The sequence below is a fragment of the Apiospora aurea genome (genome assembly GCF_038362705.1).
Source record: "Apiospora aurea strain CBS 24483 chromosome Unknown utg000005l_segment0_segment0, whole genome shotgun sequence".
Taxonomy (NCBI): Eukaryota; Fungi; Ascomycota; class Sordariomycetes; order Amphisphaeriales; family Apiosporaceae; genus Apiospora; species Apiospora aurea.
The window spans coordinates 6,725,882-6,747,568 of NW_027117392.1; the positions used below are offsets into that span (position 1 = coordinate 6,725,882).

At 53.4% G+C, this 21,687-nt stretch overlaps 4 protein-coding genes across 4 annotated transcripts; all 4 read left to right on the top strand.

Moving 5' to 3' along the window:
• Positions 1–513: 513 nt before the first annotated feature.
• PG986_008575 (uncharacterized protein) lies at positions 514–1,911 on the top strand (the record flags this gene model as incomplete). Its single annotated transcript, XM_066844797.1, has 1 exon — positions 514–1,911. One exon carries the CDS (start codon positions 514–516, stop codon positions 1,909–1,911), a length of 1,398 nt encoding a protein of 465 aa, XP_066700909.1.
• A 621-nt stretch (positions 1,912–2,532) lies between these two features.
• Positions 2,533–4,359, top strand: PG986_008576 (serine carboxypeptidase; the record flags this gene model as incomplete). The annotated part of the gene is made up of 4 exons (XM_066844798.1): positions 2,533–2,821; positions 2,880–3,298; positions 3,361–3,383; positions 3,432–4,359. 4 exons carry the CDS (start codon positions 2,533–2,535, stop codon positions 4,357–4,359), a joined length of 1,659 nt encoding a protein of 552 aa, XP_066700910.1.
• Positions 4,360–4,760: 401 nt separating this feature from the next.
• PG986_008577 (uncharacterized protein) lies at positions 4,761–5,886 on the top strand (the record flags this gene model as incomplete). The annotated part of the gene is made up of 2 exons (XM_066844799.1): positions 4,761–4,990; positions 5,538–5,886. The coding sequence occupies 2 exons, from the start codon at positions 4,761–4,763 to the stop codon at positions 5,884–5,886; spliced, it is 579 nt and encodes a 192-aa protein (XP_066700911.1).
• Positions 5,887–11,811: 5,925 nt separating this feature from the next.
• Positions 11,812–17,331, top strand: PG986_008578 (uncharacterized protein; the record flags this gene model as incomplete). The annotated part of the gene is made up of 4 exons (XM_066844800.1): positions 11,812–13,937; positions 13,996–15,928; positions 16,117–16,230; positions 17,173–17,331. 4 exons carry the CDS (start codon positions 11,812–11,814, stop codon positions 17,329–17,331), a joined length of 4,332 nt encoding a protein of 1,443 aa, XP_066700912.1.
• Positions 17,332–21,687: the final 4,356 nt, after the last annotated feature.

Genomic DNA, 21,687 nt, shown 5'->3' on the forward strand with positions numbered 1-21,687 from the left:
AGAGAAAGTGTTGCGTGGTGATGCTGCGTTTTCTTCGTGCTCTTCGAATAATTGCCTGGTAGAGAGTCAGTAAAGTTCTAACCTAGACACCACCTATTAGCGACAGGGCTCTCCATTTTCGCCGCCGATCATCACCCAAGCTTGGCCGTCTAATCCCAGCGCCGTCTCTGCAGTTCAGCTTCATCTGATTCTAACCTAGGATAGACGACATGAATCCAATCATGATCTGCTCTTGGATTCCTACTGTAGCATGCTTCTCTAATGAGCATCTTGCACTGTCTAGTGCATTTGTCGCGATGCTTCTATGCCGGCCTCTTTGCGGCTGTAAGTCGTTTGCATCATCCAGTGACGTAGTAAATTGGGGAAATGCCCCGCCGATGGCAACCCTGCAGAAATGCCGTTGAACATGCCCGTCCGGCGCAACTCGCAACAACTCCATCACCAATTCCAGCGACTGCATACGCTTTCATGTTACGGTCTTTCTCTCGTCTGCATTCCACTCCGGCGCACACCATGGCGGGACAGCAAAAAGACATCACCATCGTCGGCGGCGGCATCATCGGCTGTTGCGCCGCCTACTTCCTGACCCGCCACCCCGCGTACTCGGCCGACACGCACCGCATCACCCTGCTCGAAGCCTCTTCTACGTCGACGGGCGGCCGAACCCCCGACAGCGTCCAAGACCCGGCCACGCTCCTGAAGCCCGACTCCGCGTCGAAGCGAAACCCCGCCCACGAGGGCATCGCCGGCGGCGCGAGCGGCAAGGCCGGTGGTCTGCTGGCGCTCTGGGCGTTCCCGCAGAACATCGTGCCCCTCAGCTTCAAGCTGCACGACGAGCTGGCCAAGGAACATGGAGGCGACGCCAAATGGGGCTACCGTCGGTGCTACGCCAGCCAGGTCGACTGCAGCGCCCGGCTGCCTCCAGGCTTCAGCGGGGGCAAGGACGAACACATGACGGCGGGCGATGCTGCAGAGAAGCAAAACGACGAGCAAGGGGCCTCGAAGGGCCTGCATAAAGACCACAAGAAGTCGGCCAAGGCGCTGAAGAAGCTGGGCGCGCCCGAGGACCTCGACTGGCTCGACACGGACGCCTTGGGCGGGTACGACAACATGGGAACGCCAGACAACACGGCGCAGGTGCACCCGGAACTGTTTACGAGGGCAATGGCCCAGCTGGCCGAGGACAGCGGGGTCAAGATCGTGACGGGCGCCAAGGCCACGGCCATCAACAAGAGCGACGACGGCAAGAGCGTGGCCAGCGTCGCCTACGAGAAGGACGGCCAGCAAGAAACGCTGCCGACTACAGACTGCATCGTGGCCGCCGGGCCCTGGACGTCCAAACTGCTGCCCCGGATCCCCGTCACGGCGTCGCGGGCGCACAGCGTCGTCATCAAGACGCCCAGCACCGTTTCACCCTACGCCCTGTTCACCGCCATCAACCTGCCGTCGGGATTCCCCTCGCCGACGCCCCAGGACGCCCCGGGATCGACCACCACCCAACAGAAGCCACTCAAGCGCATGCAGATCGTGGAGCCTGAGATCTATGCGCGCCCAGACGGCACCGCCTACGCCTGCGGCCCGACCGACACGACGGCGCCGCTGCCCGCCACCAACGCGGAAGTCGAGGTGGACGAGGCGCGCTGTCGCGACATCATCGACCAGGTCGGCAGCATCAGTGACGACCTGGGGAGGGACGGGCAAGTACTGGCTAGACAGGCGTGCTACTTGCCGCAGGGCGGGCCCTTCATTGGAGAAGTGGGAGGCACTAAGGGTCTGACGGTGGCGGCCGGGCACACGTGCTGGGGCATCCAAAACGCGCCCGGGACGGGGAAGCTGCTGAGCGAGCTCGTGTTGGACGGCGTGGCCAAGAGTGCCAAACTCGGTGGCTGCGATGCGTCGAGGTTGGCCTGACGGCAACGGCCGGAATCTGTTTCATCCGCTGTAGGCGCTACGTAGTCGTAAGCTAGAGGCTCAGTTCCAAGGCACTATGTAACCTAGACACTGTTCAAACCATGGACCGAGGGCCTGGGGCAGGGGCCCTGCAGGCAAAACACACGTCAAACCAAGACTGGGTTCGTCGATCACCGGCCACTGATTCGTGCTTCAATGCGACACCAAGCCAGCTGCCAGATCAAACAATTGGGCCGCCACATGGTCCGGCTCGTTCTAGACTTTGCCTGACCACTTTATTGAGCCAGAAATTGAGGGGGCCCCCAGCCGGGCTTCCTGGTTTCACCATCTGCCTGATCGCCGTCCGCCCCTGCGTCGATCGCCAGCTTTTCTGCCATTGGACGATCTGGTCGTGATCCATCAAGTCCAAGATCAAGCCCCTGCACATCGCATTGCTGCGGATTACCTTTGTTTACTTCCCAGCAGTTTGGGACGGATCTTTTATTCCACAGCACATCTAGACGCCATGAGTCGGGCCAGACTGTGTCAATCGCTTACAGTCGCAGACTCCCAGTATCCTTTCTAATACACCTATAATTGTACCTAATTCCCATTCTCTTCTTTCTAATCACGACGACGAACATGATGCGCCTCTCCGCCCTCTTTCTCGCGGGCGCCCTCGGGCGGCTGGGAACCCAGGCGCAGTTCGTCAGCCCGCCCGACGACCTGAAGATGGTCATGGGCCACGCCGGCGTGCCGGTGCGCTACAAGCAGGTCGAGGCGGGCATCTGCGAGCTCGACCCCGGCGTCAAGAGCTTCTCGGGCTACGCCGACGTCGCCGAGGACCAGCACATCTTCTGGTGGTTCTTCGAGGCGCGGCGCGACGACCCCGAGAATGCGCCCCTGACTGTGTGGATCAACGGCGGCCCAGGTGCGTTGCCTTGCTGTTCAAAGTACTCAATCTATGCCAACATCTGACCCTCGTGCAGGCTCGAGCTCGATGATGGGCCTCTTCCAGGAGCTGGGCCCCTGCGGCGTCGACCCCCACGGCCAGGTCTACAGCAACCCGCATTCGTGGACCAACGTCAGCAACCTGCTCTTCATCGACCAGCCCACCCAGACCGGCTTTTCTTATACCAAGCCCGTGCCGGCCTACAAGCAAGACGGCGAGCTGGTCGAGCTCCCCGACGACGGCAACAACGGCGACTGCCGGCTCTACGTCGACGACCCGGCCTCCTGCGGCACCTACACCCAGCCCAATATTACGCTGACGGCCAACTCGACCGAGGGCGCGGCGAGGAACTTTTGGCTGACGCTCCAGGGGTTCGTGGGCGCGTTTCCGCAATACGCCAAGAACGGGCTCAACCTCGCGACCGAGAGCTACGGGGGCACTACGGGCCGGTGTTCAGTGCGTACATTGAGCGCCGGAACGACCACTTGACGCCGAGCACTGTCAGGATCCCGCTCAAGACGTTGCTCATCGGCAATGGATGGTAGGTCATTCCCGTGATACCATGAGCAGCTTCTAACTCGACCACCAGGTTCGACCCCATCCTCGGCTACCAAGCCTTCTACAACTTCACCGTCAGCCCCGGCAACACCTACGGCTACGCCCCCTTCGCCCCCGACACCGCCGCCGCCCTGCACGACACCCTCTACGCCCCCGGAAACTGCCTGGACCAGCTACGCAACTGCCACAAGTCGGGCCGCGACGAGATCTGCGCCCGGGCCGACGAGTTCTGCGCCACGCGCGTCGAGTACCCCTGCATCGACCTTTTGGGCCGCGACGAGTACGACATCCGCCAGCTCGCGCCCGGCCCCTTCCCGTATACGTTTTTCGAGGACTACCTGAACACGCAGCGGGTGCAAAAGGCCTTGGGCGTGTACACCAACTTCACCAAGAGCAACACCCTCGTCGCGCGCGCTTTTCGGGGGACCGGGGACGACGCCCGCGACGTCAACGTCGCTGCCGACCTCCGGTTTTTGTTGGAAGAACGCAACGTCACCGTCGCGCTCTACGCGGGCGACGCCGACTTCAACAGCAACTGGCTGGGCGTCGAGGCGTTCGCCGAGCAGCTGGTCTTTGAGCAGGGTTCTGCGACACTTGAAGGGCTCGCCAAGGCCGGCTATACCGACCTCCGCACCAGCGACGGCGCGACGCACGGCCAGACCAAGCAGGCGGGCCGGTTCAGCTTCACGCGCGTCTTCGAGAGCGGGCACATGGTGCCCTTCTACCAGCCCCTCGCCGCCCTCGAGCTCTTCGGGCGCGCCATCTCTGGAAAAGACGTGGCGACGGGGGCGGAGAGGGACGTGGGGCCGCGGTACCGGACCCACGGGACCGCGAAGAGCACGTATTGGAACGGGGAGGCGACGATGCAGTGGGAGGTCGTGCCGGCGAACCGGACGTACGATGTCAAGACCAACGGGCCCGGGGCGGACTGGGATGATGTCGTGCGGGCTCCGAGGTGAGGGGATCTGCTTGGGAACCGAAGATGTGCTCTCGTCCTTCCATACAAGTGCACGGCGCATACAACCCTGCATTCTGCTGCTGTGGTAGTGTTTCTTCCACCAGCTGTCTTTGGCCGAGTGTTGCGCTACAGCCCTTGCTTCCGACACCAACAGGTAGGTGGACTAGCATTCGGACCAAGCCAAGTCATCTCCACTTGGAACACGTACACTGCGGGGCGAGTAACGGAGGTTCGATTCATGGAACTGCTGGGTGAATGCTGTAGCTGCACTGCATCCAATGCTCAGCTGGGAGTACAAAACTCGAACTCTTTCCAGCCTTCCACTCCTCTGACCTTCCACTCCTTCTCCACGGCCATTACCAAATACCAAACCATCCAACTCAACAGCTTCCAGTCATCATCATGGCCAACGCCGACCCCAGCACCAAGAAGGCGTCCGGATGGGACGACCTGGACGAGCTCGGCAACAAGCTCAGGGAGAAGTACGACAAAGACACGAAGCGCGGCGACGCTGTCTGTGCTCGTCATCATCACCGCGCCGACGACCAGGGCCCTACTGCCCAAGGAGCCCACCGCGGTCTTGCCGATGCCGATATGCCCGGCGCCCAGGCACGCAACTCGGAGAAGAATACGTCACTTTGATCGACTGGTCTTGAAGACTTCGGTGGATATACAACTGGCAAAGCAGGTCTGGCAAAGCAGGTCTGGCAAAGCAGGTCTGGCATCCGAATGGCTAGGTGAGACAAGCTAGTGGATGGGGAAGACGTTATGATACCCTCTGCTTTAGACGGACAATGGACAATGCTTTCTTCTGCTGGACTGTGACATCTTGGTACTGCTATGGCACTGTTGGCAGCTCGGTCCAAAGCTGCAGACCACACTGCCATTGATGGAGCTCCAGCACTGTTAACCTCTATAGCCCCGTAACAGATGCCGAACCTGTAGCTTGATAGGTGCTGCTGGCTGATTGTGAAGCTGCCATCTCCCACTGATAAGCAAATCACTGCCTGGCCTTTCCACAAGCACCTTGCCCGTTGCTCAACTTGCGTCAGTGCTTCACTCATTGTTAATCGAACCAAACCTTTTACGCAACAACTCCCAATTTCATTGCAGCCATTTGCCACACACACACACCAGTACTACCCGATCTTTCTGCAAGATATCGAGCCTTGGCGACAGGCCGAGAGATGCCAGTTGCCGGACGAGAAGTGGCTTCGGTAGACAAGTCGACGATCTTCACGGCAGCGCCGATGACGGTGTCGAGCACGTTGCCCGCCACAACTACCCGGGCCTCGGCCTCGCCGAGCTCGAGGTCAGTGTCGGCGACGTCCTCGTCAACGTCGTCAAGCTCGACGGCAACTGGCGCCTCGGCGCCATTCACCGCGACGACGGTCGCCGGAAGCGCGTCGGCATCTTCCCCGCCATCGTCATCACCGACCAGGTCGAGCGTGTCGAGCCGACCCCGCCACCGACCCCCACCCCCAGCCCTACCCCTGCGCTTAGCGACGACGACGTCGTGATGAACTAGCGCCCCCCCTTCTCTTGTCTTGGTTGCCGGATCCAGGAGCCGCCACCACGGATCCCTTGGGTGGCTTTATTAGATGAACCGAAGATACTTTTGCTAGATGAATACAAGAACGCAAATTTGGTGGTTGGCTGACTGCGACTGTGACTGTGACTGTGGCTGTTGTGACGTGCATGGGATGTGATATCAAGAACCGGTTGGGATGCCTGGCATGGTCCTTGAGCAGCGTTTGGGGGTAGTAGCAAGAGTAGAATAAGCAGGAGAAAAGTAGTAGGAGGAGTAGGAGGAGGAGGAGTAGGGGGTATACAAGAGGATACTGTAGCAGGGCTAGGGATCAGGAGACCTAGTGTGGCTAGAGCGACTAGGCTGCACGTGACACTAGAGGGTATATCACTAAAAACCTGATGCCCGGTACTGTAGGATAGACAGATCAGAAATATGCACTCTTTTCTCACCACTTATGTTCACCCAGTACTTCTACACTCAGTTGCAAAGATACAGTAGGCCGCGTGCTGCTCTGCACCCAATGCAGAGTCAGCGAGTGCCGACCACGACTCCCTCGTACGGGTTTTGTGTTTTTAATACGCAAGAGGGATAAAAGACGTTGACGAACATGGAGCCTCCATCGCCCAACTAAAGACGCAGGTCTAGAACGACGTAGGCGACAGACTGGCAGCGATCGCTCCTTCTGGATGTTGCGTCGGCGCACCGTTGCACCGATGGTTGGAAGCGCAAGAAAAGTTTTCGCACACTGGTAAACGGGCAAATATCTGTCATCCTCGACGCCAGCATAGCGAACCAGATCGACGGATCCTTTACTCACCATCCTACTTACCTACCTACCTACCGTCACATCTGCCCACCATGCCGCAGGAGTCGGACTTGTCTGAGCTTACGGGCCAGGCCAAGATCCTAACGGACCACATGAGCATGCTGATACGAAACATTAAAAAAGACCCGGCGGCGCAAGCAGAGAAGGCCGAGACCCTGCCGGGGGACCTCGAGGGAGTGCAGGCCGACCTGGCGGCGACCGAGTTATAATTATAAACCTTATATCTATACTGTGTTTAACTTTAATAGAGTTGATTTGGATTTGTATAAGGGTTAACACGGGCCACTACGAAGATAGGGGGTAGAGTTGGTTTAAAACGGGGGGGTAGGGTTAACCGATTTTTTTCGGTTTTATATTAAATAAAATAGTTATATATAATGAAATAACGACTCCCGGATTCGTGTTTTTTAAAGTTAAGCTAATTAGAGTATTGCGCGGTGGTGTTATTTAAGATTATATTTCTATTGTTTTATTTTAATATAGTAAAGGTAGCAGGGGGGTAAAATTCGCGCTATTACGTTTCCAGTTTAACGCGGCGCAGGAATAGCCGCTATAGGATATATTACAACGCAGCGTTTAGTATTAAAACATAGTTTAAATAAAGTTAAGTGTATATATATTTATATAAATAATTATATAATTATACATTATTATAAAGCGAAAATATTCGTTTTAAGGGCTACGTTAACTAAATTTATATTTATTAAAACTATATTATATTTATTAATATATATCGTTATAATAATATAACTTAATATTTAATTATTCGTATAATTTACGATATACCGTATTATAATTTATAAAAAATACTAATATACCGTCGTCGCCGGCGAAGTAGTTACGCATTTTAAAAATTAGCACAATATATTACCGGCCGACTAATAACGAATTACGTAAGTAATCGGGGAGCTGCCCGAGATTATTACCGATTAAGCCGGACTAAATAAGTTTTAATTTCTAACACCCGAGAATTCCGTGAATCCGTTATTAATAAAGCCGGTACACGACGGGCTTATATATACCTAATATCCGTATATTAACCGGCATATTTAAAAATTTAAAGTTATTACCGCATTATTTACGGCTAGATTAACCCGTAAAAACGAAGCCACGTCCGGGCTGCCGAAAAAAAAAAAACTAAGCCGAGGTCCCGTAGCGTAATAACGTGCGTTATTAATAGTTTTTTTTAACCGGAAAACGAGCGGCTAATTCGAAATAAAAAGCACGGCGCTACGAATTACCGTAATAATAAAACCGGTTTAAACTCGCGGTACCGAGCAGCTCGTTTTAAATTTCGCGAAATAATAACGGGAACTATTTCGGATAACGTAATAGGAAATTATCGAATTTATAAACGATAAGCTTAAAAATAATTTATAATTAAAATATACCGGCTAGCCCGAGTATTTATAAGGCTTATTACGGCCGAAACTATTTATATTTATCGAGCTTATTAACGAAGCTAAGCCCGTTTTATAGCGAATATATAATAATATTCGGCGGGCCGTTATTAATACCCGGAATTAAATTAATCGTAACCGGTCGAGGTTAACGGTATTTATAAAAATTCGCCGGAAAAAAAACCGCGGAGCGATAAAAAAAGCCGTTTATAAACCGAATAAAGCCGAATTCGTAAACTTAATATATAAATACCGTTATCCGTATTATATATTTCGCGGTGCGTATATAATAATAAAAAAACTATAATTAACCGCCGTATTAGCTTATTAAAATATAAAGGTTATAGTATAACGAAATAGAGGAAACGGTAACGTTGTAATATTAAGAGGAACGCGACAGTAAGGCCGACCGGGCATTATTAAATCGAACGTATATAAATTTTTTAATAAAAATAGCCGACCAGCGTATTTATAAATTAAAATACGATAATATTTTATTTAGCGAACTCGTGGTACTTAAAATCGACCCCGCGGATAAATAGTTTCCGACGTAATTATATACGTTTAAATTTTTGGCGGTTATAAAAGTGTTTTAGTTTCTCGTTATATAATAAACGGCTTAAAAAAACGAGGCGGAATAAAAAACGTTACGTTAATAAGGCGTTAACGAAAATAATATTTAAAAAAAACGCAAGGGCTAATCTAATATATACGGAATAAGGTATTACGGTTTATAATAATATTATCCGATAAAACCCCGAGTACCCTTATAAAGTAAATTTATTCGATTAAAGTATACGGCATAATATTATAAGCGAATTATATAGCCGAAGGTCGGGTTACATAAAAAAGGAATTAGATTAAGTTCGGCGGCGTACGGTTTACGATAAACGAGCTTTATAATATATTTTATATAATAATAAACGAAACGCGGTAAACAATAACGGCGCTACTATTTATACCCGATAAAAAATATATAAAATTCCCCTTTATCGACTAAGCCCGGTTAAAAAACGATTATAACGAAGCGCGGATCGGGTATTCGTTTTTAACGAACGAATAAACGGCGTAGCCCGTCGACGGCGACACGTGGTTAATAAATAAAATCGCCGGTAATTTATCGCTATAAAAAAAAAATAAATAAATTAAAAACGGCGATCGTTCCGGGCGGCGAAAATAAAGCGGTATCAGCGGATTATTAACGAACTCCGGGTTTAATTTTAATTTTTTATATACTTTACGAGCGGCTAGCCGGCGCGAACGCTCGAAATTAACGGTATTCGGTTTTATAATATAATAAACGGCGGCGTTTAAAATATATTTATTTATAACGAGTTTATAAGTTTCGTTACGGCGTATTATAAAAATTTTCGGTTATCGGGGTAAATTAAAATAATTTACCGGTATTTACCCCGCGACGTTAACGAGTTAATCGTATAGTATTTATAGCTCGTACTATCGTTTTAATAGTAAGCCCAGGGTTTTATTAACGAGGCTAATTAAATTAATTTATATTTTTAAGCGAACTAAATAATATATTAATATGAGGTGCTAACGTTTAATACGGTGCGATAACGAAATATTCCGTTTAACGTCGGCGAGAATTTCGGGGCGGAGTTAATTAAAATACTCGATAACGCGTTAATAAATAACGAAACGATATAAAACGGCGATAAAATACGGCGATAAAATACGGCGATATATATAAACGTATAATAAGCGACTATTAAAATATAATATTTACGTAACGGTATAATAATATACTATTATCGTTATTAAGCGGTAATATTTTCGAAACTTAACCGGTATTATATATTCTCGTTATAAAAACGGCGATAAGTTAAACGGTTTCGATAGTAACGATAAAAATATTATAAATTTATAAGCCGGCTATAATAACTACGTTACGAATATAGTTTATAAGTTATTATTAAATTATAATTAATATAAAATAATAACGCGGCGAAAAAAGTTCCGAAGCGCTAATATACGGTAGTACGGTTTTTTAAAGTTTACCCGAGGTTAAAAATAACGCCTATTTTATAAATAGGAATTATAGTAATATTCGGCGGACGGTGCGTAGGAGTATCGGTTTAAACGGTTACGATAAACCGACGTCGACGGGCAGCTATAGTAAATACTAGGGTTCGGGGCTATATTCCGAGGCTGCTAACGCGAAGTAATTATAATTATCTTATCGGGATAGTACTTAATCGTTTAAATTATTAGTACGGGCGGCGGTAAAAGTTTATTATTTATATTACCGGCGTTTTACTCCTCGTATATTAATGTTAATATTATAATAATATTATTAATAGCGTTAAAAAACGATTTACTCCGGCGGTACGACGAAATAAATATCGACGCTTATATTTAAAATTCCCGGGGTGCCCTAACAGACGGCGTTAATTATATTTATAACCCCCGAGTCGGTTAATACGTAAACATTTTAAGGCTTTATAAACCGGTTACGTTTAAAATAGCTTCTTAATTACGTATTTATTAACGAGTATTATATAGTATTAAACGTTAACGACGACTTCCGGCCGGAATTACGGGCGCTAGGCTTTATAATAACGTCGTTTAAGGTATAAACGGTATTTTTTACGGCGACGCTACCCCTTATAAACGAAAACGTGTTTTACCGAATAATAAGTATTTCGAAAAATTATACGGTTATATTCCGCGTATTTATAATACGGCCTAATTTCCGGTACCGGGTTCATAGCGTTACGGCCGACGAAATCGAAAAAAGTATATATGCCGAGGTTCGATAAATCCGAACCGATTATAGTAACATAGCCGGGAATTACCGTATTTTTATTTATACGCGTATTAAAAAAATAGTAAACACGTTAACGGGAATATTATAATACCCGAAGTATTATTCGGACGTGGCGAGTATTATCGGTAAAAAATAGATTTTAAAAAAATAAATCCGCTACGGCGATATAATCGTGGTAACGAATACGTTAAAGGTAAGTGTAACGAACGGCTATCGGGGTTCAAAAGAAACCTCGTAGACGTGCTGGGTTTATGTTGGCTAAGACGAGAGAGTACTTGAACGTGCAGACGAGTGCGTCCGTTTGATACAATGAACAATATCCCGAACTGATCGTAGAACTTGGCTGAAGGTATAATAGGTTCGTTAAGGCAATGTGCCTCACCAATGTGTTAAATTAATGCTTAGATTGATCGCTGAAGTAGAGAGTGTCTATATGAAATACATAGGAAAGGTTCATCGTTATATATCCAATCTCTCCTTCACCGATTGCCTTGGATCACTTCTGTAGTCGTGATCCCGCAGCTCCAAGATCACTGGGAGCGTCGTGATCCTGTAGATCCAAGATCACTGGGAGCGTCGTGATCCCGTAGCTCCCCTTATCTTATCTCCACGTGACCTAGGCCCTATTCCACCGGCCGTTCTTCGTGAACGTATGCCCATTTGGCGTAGGGTAAGCGTCGCGCACGGGCCCGTTCCCGTAGGACGGCTTCACGTAGGACGGCGCGCGTCGATTGGCGCGCGCGCACGCCCCCGGGGGGCCCACGTGGGGTTGGGGTTGGGGCGGCGTGGTCGAGCTGGTGTGGTTCTTTTTCTTCGGCTTGGTTCATTGGGAAAGAAAAAAAAACAAAAAACAAAAACAAAACAACGACAACAAGAACAAAGCCAGAAAAAAAAAAAAAGAAAAAAACGACATGGCGACCCCGAATGGAGACAACAGTAACGACGACGACGACGACGACGACGACGACGGCGCGCAGGCGGCGGTCGCCTTCGACCGGCCCCGAGGGGTCGTGCTCTGCCTCTTGTGCGGCGTGGGCGTGGGCGCGGCGGCGGCGCACTTCCGCAACCGGCACCGGTTCACGGGCGCGCGGCTCCAGCGGGTGCTGGCGCGATGCGGGTCGGTCGAGGGCGGCGCGCGCGATCCCGCGACGGTCGCGCTCCCAGCGGACGGGGGCGCGGCGGTCGAAGGGCTCGCGCGGCTCGCCGGCTACGCGTGCGCGCGGGATGGGTGCGCGTACCGGACGGTAAACTACAACAACATGCGGCACCACGCCCGAAAGGCGCCGCACGCCGACGCGGCGGACGGGCGTACGAGTCCCGGCTGGACGCGGGTCACGCTGCAGTCGTATACGCCGGGGCGGCACGCGCGGTATTGGATTGTCGCCGCCGACGACGACGACGACGACGACGATAACGACGACGACGACGAAGAGAAACAGGACGGCGAAGGCAGCGGCGAACCGGGCGACGGCTGGGAGCAAATGCTCGCGGCGTACAGCACGCAGCTAGCCGCCGAGGAAGCGGCGCAACGCCGTGTCGCCGAAGCGCCCGCGGGACTCGACGGCGACTCGGTCTGGGTGCGCGAGATGGGCTGGGCGCGGCACCTAGCCGGGAAGGACCTCGTGGCGCTGTACGAGGCGAGCGCTGGCCCGGTTTCGCGGGCGGTTCGGGCGAAACTACGCGACCGCGGCGCGCGGGCGGAGCAGGCGCGGCTGGCGCGGCTCGCGGGCGCGTTCGACGGCGAGGTGGCGCGGTCGCTCGAGCGGGTGGCGTGGGTCCCGCACGAGACGCTTCGCTGGCTCGAGAGCATCGACCCGAGCAAGCCGGCGGGCCGGCCGTTCCGCGCGAAGGAACACGCCGACACGATGACCCGGTACCGGGGGTACTGGCAGCGTTATCTCTGCTACTGCGTGCGGGCGCACGGGCTCGGGCGCCAAGAGGCGGAGGCGCAGCGGGGGGTCCGATTCGCGGACCGGCAGTGGGACGCGTTGGCCGACGTCGTCGACGCGCTCGAGGAGGAAGAGGAGAAGGAGGAGGAAGACGACGCCGCCGACGGCGAAGGCCGGGACGCGCGGGGGCTGTTGGGCCGCGCCGTTTTCCAGTTCTGCGTTTACTCGCTTCAGCAGAAACTCGGGGGCCGGATTTTCGAGAGCCCGCTGCTGCACTTCGCCGCCGTACTCGGGATCGACGTCGAGCGGCGGGCGTGGCGGGCGGCGAAGAACTACACGAACCAGCTCGCGGGGCTGCTCTGGTGCGGGCGGGTGTTGCTGCTCGAGGCGGCGTTCGAAGGCCAGCCGGACGACGCCGAGGCGGTTGACGTCGACGCCGTCGAGCACTTTAAGCAGGAGCACCGGGCGTGGCTCGCGGACGGCTCGCACACGCCGGTCAGCACGATCGTGCGCTGGATGGCGTACGGGAAAGGGTTCCGCCGGCAGGAGGGCGGGACGTCGGCGGTGCGGTGGGAAACGGGGCCGGAGAAGGAGATCTTGTACTACTTCGGCCAGCGGATCCGGCTCGGGGCGTTCCGGCAGGGGGCGTGCGCCGTCGTCGACGAGGCCGAGGCGCTGTTGGGCGAGCTTTGCTTCGGCGGCTGGGGCGCGCTGGCGGCCTCGCTGGATCTCGCACGCGTCGTCGATACCGTGATGTTCGAAGGGGCCGGCCGGTCGTTTGCGACGCACGAGGCGAACCGCTGGCTGCGGCCGGGCCACGCGCGGCTGGCCGAGCTCGCGCGCGCGGCGTTGTGGGACGGCAAGCGACGGCGGTGGCGGAACGGACCGGTACGGGAGTGGCTCGGCCGGCTCCAGGCCTTCCGGCGCGCCCACCTCGTGAACACGCACGTTTGGGGCGGACAGCCCGGCCGCGGCCCGGAGATCATGACGCTGCGGCACGGCGATACGCAGCAGCTGCTCCGGAACGTCTTCGTACTCGACGGGGAAGTTATGCTCGTGACGGACCGCGATAAGAACAAGGCGATCCGGGGCATCGGCCGGAAGGTGGCGCGGTTTCTGCCGGCGCGCCTCGGCAAGATGATGGTCGCGTACGTCGTCTGGCTGCTCCCGTTCGAGCGGTTCGTGGAGACGCAACCCGGCGTGCAGGGGGCGGCGCCGGCGCTCGCCCCGCTACTCTGGAGGGACGGGCGGGTGGGGGGCGTGGCAGACGGCCGAGCTCAGCAAGCAGCTCGTGCGCGTGACGGGCCAGCACGTGGGGGGTCGAGCTGTCGGTGGCCGATTACCGGCACGTGGCGATCGAGCTGGGGCGGACGGTCCGCGGGCTCGTCGTGCGGCAGCTCGAGGTCGATCTCGCCGGCGACGACGACCGGGGCGGCGACGGGGCGACGGTCGAGGACGCGGCCACGGGGAGGCACGCAAAGGGGCGCGGTTCGAATCGGTATGGGATCTGCAGGCCACGCACGGCAGCGCGGTAGCGCGGCAGCACTACGCCGTCGACGTCCGGTTCCCGAACCAGCTCCAGCCGCAGATGGTAGCGAACTTCCGCGAAATCAGCCGGCTCTGGCACCGCTACCTCGAACACGGCAATAACGGCGTCGATTTTCACGGCAAGAACGGCGTCGATTCTCACGGCGGCCACGGCGAGGAAGCCCCGAAAAAGCGACGTCGCAGCACGCACGAGCAAGCGGACGAAGATCCTATTACGGCCACGACGCCGGCGGCGAAGCGGTCCGAACCTACGCCCGACCCCGCGGCCGAACGGCGGCAACAAAAAGCCGACGGCGCGCTTAAAACGCTACTAGGCAACGGGGCGCGTTGGCGGTCGGCGGAGCAGGAAGACGCGGCTCGTCGGGTGCTAGCGCTAAAAGGAAACGCCGTGTTAATCGTTGTGCTCCCTACCGGTGCGGGCAAGAGCGTACTATTTTTGTTGCCGGCGGTACCCGCTATGCACGCGGGGGTAAGTCTCGTCGTCGTCCCGTTTACCGCGCTGATTAACGACCTCGTGCGGCGCGCAACGGACGCCGGGCTAGACTGCTTACATTGGCAGCCGGCCGAGGTCGAAGGGCGCGACGAACAAGCCCGGGTCGCGCGGCTCGTCGTCGTAAGCGCCGACGTCGCGACGAGCAGCGAGTTTCTCGCGTACGCGGACAGCTTACGCGCGAGGCGGCTGCTTCGGCGTATTTTCGTCGACGAGTGCCATACCGTGCTGATGGACGCCGCGTACCGGCCGCGGCTCGAAGAGCTCCGGGAGCTCCACCGGTTCGACTGCCCCGTGGTGCTGCTCACGGCGACGCTGCCGGTGCGGCTCGAACGCGCGTTCCGGCAGGCGATGCTAGCTGAGGAGGCCGCGATCGTACGGGCGCCGACGACGAAGCGGAACATCCGATACCGCGTTACGACGGTTACGCCGGGCCCGACGGCGGTCGAGGACGAGGTAGTACGTACCGTGATCCGGCTACAGCGCCGCTGGCGGGACGACGAAAAGGGGGTGATATACTGCCGAACCCAGCAAGCGTGTGAGGCGTTAGCGGACAAGGTCGGCTGCGCGTTTTACCACAGCGGCGTGGACGAGGCAACGCGGCAGGCGCGGCTCGAGGCGTGGATACAAAGGAAGGCCGACAACCACTGGATCGCGGCTACGACAGGGCTAGGGACGGGGGTCGACGTCCAGGGGATCGTGGCGGTGGTACACGCGGGGCTACCGTACGGGCTAGTCGACTTCGCGCAGCAAACGGGCCGGGGCGGGCGGCGGGAGGGCGAGACGGTCGATTCGGTCGTCGTTTGGGACGGGCGGGCGGCGTGGCAAGCCCCGCAGAGCAGCGACGTCGAGCAGCTCAACCGGCAGGCGATGACGTGGTTCGTACAGAGCGTTGACTGCCGGCGGGTAGGGCTGGGGACGTTTCTCGACGGGCAGGGCCTAGACTGCGCGGGGGTTCGAGGAGACGCGTGCGACCGTTGCGAACGTCAAGGACAGGGTCCGGGTCAGGGCCCGGGCCTAAGTCTAAGTGAGGGCCGGCTCCAGCGGTGGTACCGGCAGAAGTACGAGGCCGACCGGGTATTACAACGTTGGCTAGACGAGGTACGGGGAGGGAAATGCCCGGTCTGTTTTATAAAGTGGCAACAACGAGGACGGCCGGCCGAGCTTAAAAAAAAATCTCGCACGCATTTACGTCGTGCCGTACGATCCCGGCGGCCGCGTATAGCGCGTGGCGAGAGAAGCTGCGATTCGGCGAGTATAGCTGCTGTTACCGCTGTGGGCTACCGCAGGCGTGGTGTACAGGAGCGGAGGGCGAAGGGGTGGCCGGGGGCGGGTGTCCGTGGATCGACACGGTGCTCCCGGTAGCGATGCTCGTCGGGACGAGCCAGTCGCTACAGAGGCTGGTACGAGAAGCGTTCGATATAGACGCGAGCGACGAAGCGTATACCGGGTGGCTTTGCCGAACGCGGCGGGTAGACGGGGTAGTTGCTACGAACGCTTTCGCGACGTGGCGAGCGATTATATTGTCGTGTTTTTAGCCTTTATTTTTCGAGTTTTATTTTTTTTCTTAGCCCGGTTCGATGAATTGCTTTCGTATTAACCTTGTGTACTCGTTGTTGAGAGCGAAATCTAGAGCTTTTATGTCGTTGATGTTAGCTTTTTTGCGGTCTTAATCCTGGTCCTAGCCGTGGTGGTCCTGGTGGTCCTGGTGGTCCTGGTCCTGGTTGTTCCAGGGTAGGTACAGGGTAGCTCCAAGGTAGGTACAGGGTAGCTACAGGGTAGCTATAAGGTAGCTTTAGTATTTTATGGTGGTCCTAATTGTGTTAATTTAATTCTTAGATAAACATAAGTGGTGTCATTCTGTCCGGAGTTGTCTGTTCCACGGACTCGGGCTATAAGCTCGTTGATGTTAGCCGTCGTGGTCTCGGCCGTGGTGGTCCTGGTGGTGGTGGTCCTGGTGGTGGTGGTCCTAATTGTTCCAAGGTAGCTCTAGGGTAGCTATAGGGTAGCTCTGATATTTTATAGTAGTCCTGGTCCTAGTAGTCCTAGTTATATAAAATCTACGATTTTTATGCCGTTGCTCCGTTTAACGTTCGCTCGAGGGCGATATCCTTTCTAACGATGGATCTTGGAATACGGGTTTGAGTCGGCCTTTGGGTTTAAAACGGCGCGGTGGTCCTGGCCGTGGTGGTCCTGGTTGTTCCAGGGTAGGTACAGGGTAGCTACAGGGTAGCTTAAATCTTTTATGGTGGTCTTATTCTTAATGGTTCTAGTTGAGTTTCTTTTTTATCTTAGCCCGGTTCGATGTATTCTTCTCGTATCGACTTTGTTAACTCGTTGTCGAGAGTGAAATCTACGGCTTTCATGTTGTTGATGTTGGCCTTTTTGCGGTCCTGGTCCTGGTGGTGATGGTGGTCCTGGTCCTGGTGGTCCTGGTCCTGGTGGTCCTGGTGGTGTTAGTCCTGGTGGTCCTGGTGGTGGTGGTTTTAGTTGCTCTAGGGTAGCTACAGGGTAACTAAAGGGTAGCTACAAGGTAGCTTTAATATTTTATGGTGGTCCTAATTGTGTTAATTTCATTTTTAGATAAACATGAGTGGTGTCATTCTGTCCGGAGTTGTCTGTTCCACGGACTCGGGCTGTAAGCTCGTTGATGTTGGCCGTGGTGGTCTCGGCCGTGGTGGTCCTGGTGGTGGTGGTCCTGGTGGTGGTGGTCTTAGTCGTGGTAGTCCTAGTCGTGGTAGTCCTGGCCGTGGTGGTTTTGGCCGTGGTGGCCCTAATTATTTTAGGGTAACTATATAAGAAGCTCGACTATGTCTAGATATCCTATGAGGGAAGCGAGCATTAAAGGAGTTGCTCCGTTCGACGTTCGTGACTCGAGTAACTCTTGTTCTCTTTACCGGTAAAAGAAGGGTAGTGCGGCGTGCGGGAGATTTCAAAGTAGTTACAGGGTAGTTACAGGGTAATTACAGGGTAGCTTTAGTTTTTATGGTGGTCTTAATTGTGTTAATTTAATTCTTAGACAAACATGAGTGGTGTCATTCTGTCCGGAGTTGTCTGTTCCACGGACTCGGGCTGTAAGCTCGTTAATGTTGGCCGTGGTGGTCCTGGTCGTGGTGGTCCTGGTCGTGGTGGTCCTAGTCGCTTAGGTCCCTGGCCGTGGTAGTCTTAGCCGTGTAGGCCCTAATTATTTTAAGGTAGCTATATAAAAAGCTCGACTATGTCCAAATATCCCACATGAGGGAAGCGAACATTAAAAAGGAGTTGCTCCGTTCGACGTTCGTGACTCGAGTAATCTCTTGTTCTCTTTACCGGTAAAAGAAGGGTAGTGCGGCGTGCGGGAGATTTCAAAGTAGTTTGCGTGGTAGTTACAGGGTAATTACAGGGTAGCTTTAGGTTTTTATGGTGGTCTTAATTGTGTTAATTTAATTGGTGACAAACACGAAAGTGGTGTCATTCTGTCCGAGTTGTCTGTTCCACGGACTCGGGCTGTAAGCTCGTTAATGTCGGGCCGTGGTGGTCCTGGTCGTGAAGGCCCTGGTCGTGGTGGTCCTAGTCGCAGAGGTCCTGGCCGTGGTAGTCTTAGCCGTGGTGGCCCTCACTATTTTAAGGTAGCTATATAAAAAGCCCGACTATGTCCAAATATCCCATGAGGGAAGCGAACATTAAAGGAGTTTCATCCGTTCGACGTTCGTGACTCGAGTAACTCTTTGCTCTCTTTACCGGTAAAAGAAGGGTAGTGCGGCGTGCGGGAGATTTCAAAGTAGTTACACAGTGGTAGTTACAGGGTATCACAGGGTAGCTTTAGTTTTTTATGGTGGTCTTGAATTGTGTTAATTTAATTCTTAGACAAACATGCTGAGTGGTGTCATTCTGTCCGGAGTTGTCTGTTCCACGGACTCGGGCTGTAAGCTCGTTAATGCTCGGGCCTTTTTGCAGTCCCGGTGGCCGCGGGTCCTGGGCCTCAGCGCCCCGGGCCGTGGTGGTCCTGGCCGTGGTGGCTCCCGCCAGAGTAATCATCGCTGTAAATGGAGAATAAACGTCGGCTAAAGTTACGAAACTAAATAATATATCTAAAACTCGGTTAGCATCGCATTCTCAGAATCCAGGTACCTAAGTGTGGTGATATAAAGATGTTAGGGTGGATAAGAGATAGACGGGCATTAGTGGTAACGGGAAGAAGTGGCGATAAAAACGAACTATAAGAACTAACTTACCTCTCAATAATGTAAAACGCAAAAGGTGTTACGAGTGGAGTATCGAATGGGATAGAAAGGGCGTGGCCATCGTGGCATTGCGGGTCCTGCCAGGTGGCAAATTTCGCCGTGGTGGCTTTAGTCAGCTTCTAGTGTAGTTACAGGGTAGCTACAAAAGTAGCTTTAGTATTTTTTTATAGTGGTCCTAATTGAGTTAATTTAATTCTTAGACAAATACGAGTGGTGTCACTCTGGCCCTGGAGTTGTCTGTTCCGCGACCTCGTGTCAGTAAGCTCGTGACAGCTGACCTCTGTGGAGTCCCGGCCGTGGCGGTCCTGGCTGTGGTGGCCTTTGCCGTAGTGGCCTTGGCCGTGTTGTTTTAGTTGCTCCAGGGTAGTTACAGGGTAGCTACAGGGTAGCTCTAGTATTTTATAGTGGTCCTGGTAGTGGTAGTCCCGCTCGTGGAAACGAACCATGAGAACTAACTTACCTCCCCCAAATATAAAACGCACTCGGTATTGCGAGGAGTATTAAATAGGACAGAAAAGGCGTGGTGATCGTGGTGCTAATCGCGTAGGGAGCGGATTAATAGCCCTAGCCGTGCGGTGGTCTTAATCGGCTTTAAAGGGTAGCTATAGGGTAGCTATATAGTAGTTTAAGTATGTTATGGTGGTCTTAATTGTGTTAATTTAATTCTTAAATAAACATAAGTGGTGTTATTCTGTCCGGAGTTGTCTGTTCCACGGACCGGCTGTAAGCTCGTTAATATTAGCCGTGGTGCATTCTGAGCTGCGGTAATCCTAGCTATAAATAGAAAATAAACGTCGGCTAAAGTTGGTGAAACTTAAATAATACATCTAAAACTCGGTCAGCATTACATTCCTACAATCCAGGTACCTAAGTGTGGTGATATATAAAATGTTAAGGTGGCCGTGCAAGAAATTCCTTCCCGCCGCAGGTCTTGAAGCCGTGGTGGTCCTGGCCGTGGTGTCCTGCTGGTGGAGAAGGCGCGATACGAAACGAACTATAAGAACTAACTTACCTCTTAACAATGTAAAACGCAGTGGGTATTGCGAGCAACAGTATTAAATAGGATAGAAAAGCGCGTGGTGATCGTGGGTGCCAATCGCGTAAAAAGCGGATTGAGGGCTGACGACAGTTCCCTACCGAAGTTTATGGAGTCCTCAGGTACATGAAATTATTTTCGCGAAGGCTCACTAGTATTAGCTTTTAAAGCTTCGATTTGATAAAGCTTATGTAAAAGGCGAAGGTAATAGAATCTTTTACCTAGGCTACCTCGGCAGGAGAGCTGCGGCCGTGTTCACGATGCTGATTCGAGCGCATAACCCAGATACGGTAGGAAGACGAAGATGCGTGGTGATGAGAGGAGTGTTGCTCTAAATGCTGAGGAGAGCCCGGTGACTCCCTAGGCCCCATTCCGCCCGGTTGGCGTAGGGTTCGCAGTCGCGCACGGGCCCGTTCCCGTAGGACGTTTTCTTTATCGTGGGGGGACAGCGCGGTCGGATTGGATGGTCGCGGCCCCGCTCTACTTAGGGTAGCGTTTATAGGGTGGTGGGGCCCCAATTTGCGGAGCTGGCCCGTCGAAAGGATAATAACGACGACAACCCGTTGGCCTCGCGAAGCTGGCCCGTTGGAGACGATAATAACGACGACGACAACCCGTCAATTGGCGGAGTCGTCTGCTGGAGACGGAAATATTTTATATAGGGTGGCAGGACCCGTCGGTTTTGAGGAAGCTGGTCTGTCGGAGACAATTAATAATAACGACCAACGATAACCCGTTAGTTTACGAAGCTCGCCCGTCGGAAATAAAATAGTTTTTATAAAGTAGTAAAACCCGCTTTATTTTCGCTGAAGCTAACCCGCTAGAGGCGATAATGATAACGACGACAACCCTCGTCGGTTCTTAACGTTGGCCCGTTGGAGACGGATAATAACGATTACGACGACAACCCGTCGGCTCATTATGGAGTCGTCTCGCCTTGAGACGGAAATATTTTATATAAAGCGCTTTAATTCCGTCGGTTTTGCGGGTTGATCCTGTCGGAGACAATTAATAATAACGACAACGACAACCCGTCGGTTTGTGGAGCTCGCCCGTCGGAGACGGAAATATTTTATATATGGTACTGTAGGACCTGCCGAGGTTCCGCTGGTCGGGTCCGTCGGAGACAATTAATAATAACGACAACTACAACCCGTCAATTAAGGGAGACTGGGCCCGTCGGAGACGAAATATTTTATATAGGGGTGGTGGGAACGCGGTCGGCTCGCTGCGAAGCTTGTCCCCCCGGAGACAATTAATAATAACGACAAACGACAACTCCGTCGGCCATGCGAAGCCGTCTGGCCTTGAAAGACGAGCATTAAACGATGACGACAACCTGCTGCCGGTTTGGTGAAGCTGGCCCGTCGGAAACGAAATAGGTTTTATAAAATAGTAAAACCCGTCGGTTTTGCGAAGCTGGTCCGTCGGAGACAACACACAATACCGACAACGACAACGGATAAGGTTAGGGTTAGGTTAGTTAGGGTTAGGTTGTGGGTTAGGGTTAGGGTTAGGGGTTAGGGTTAGGGTTAGGGTTAGGGTTAGGGTTAGGTTAGGGTTAGGGGTTAGGGTTAGGTTAGGGTTAGGTTAGGGTTAGG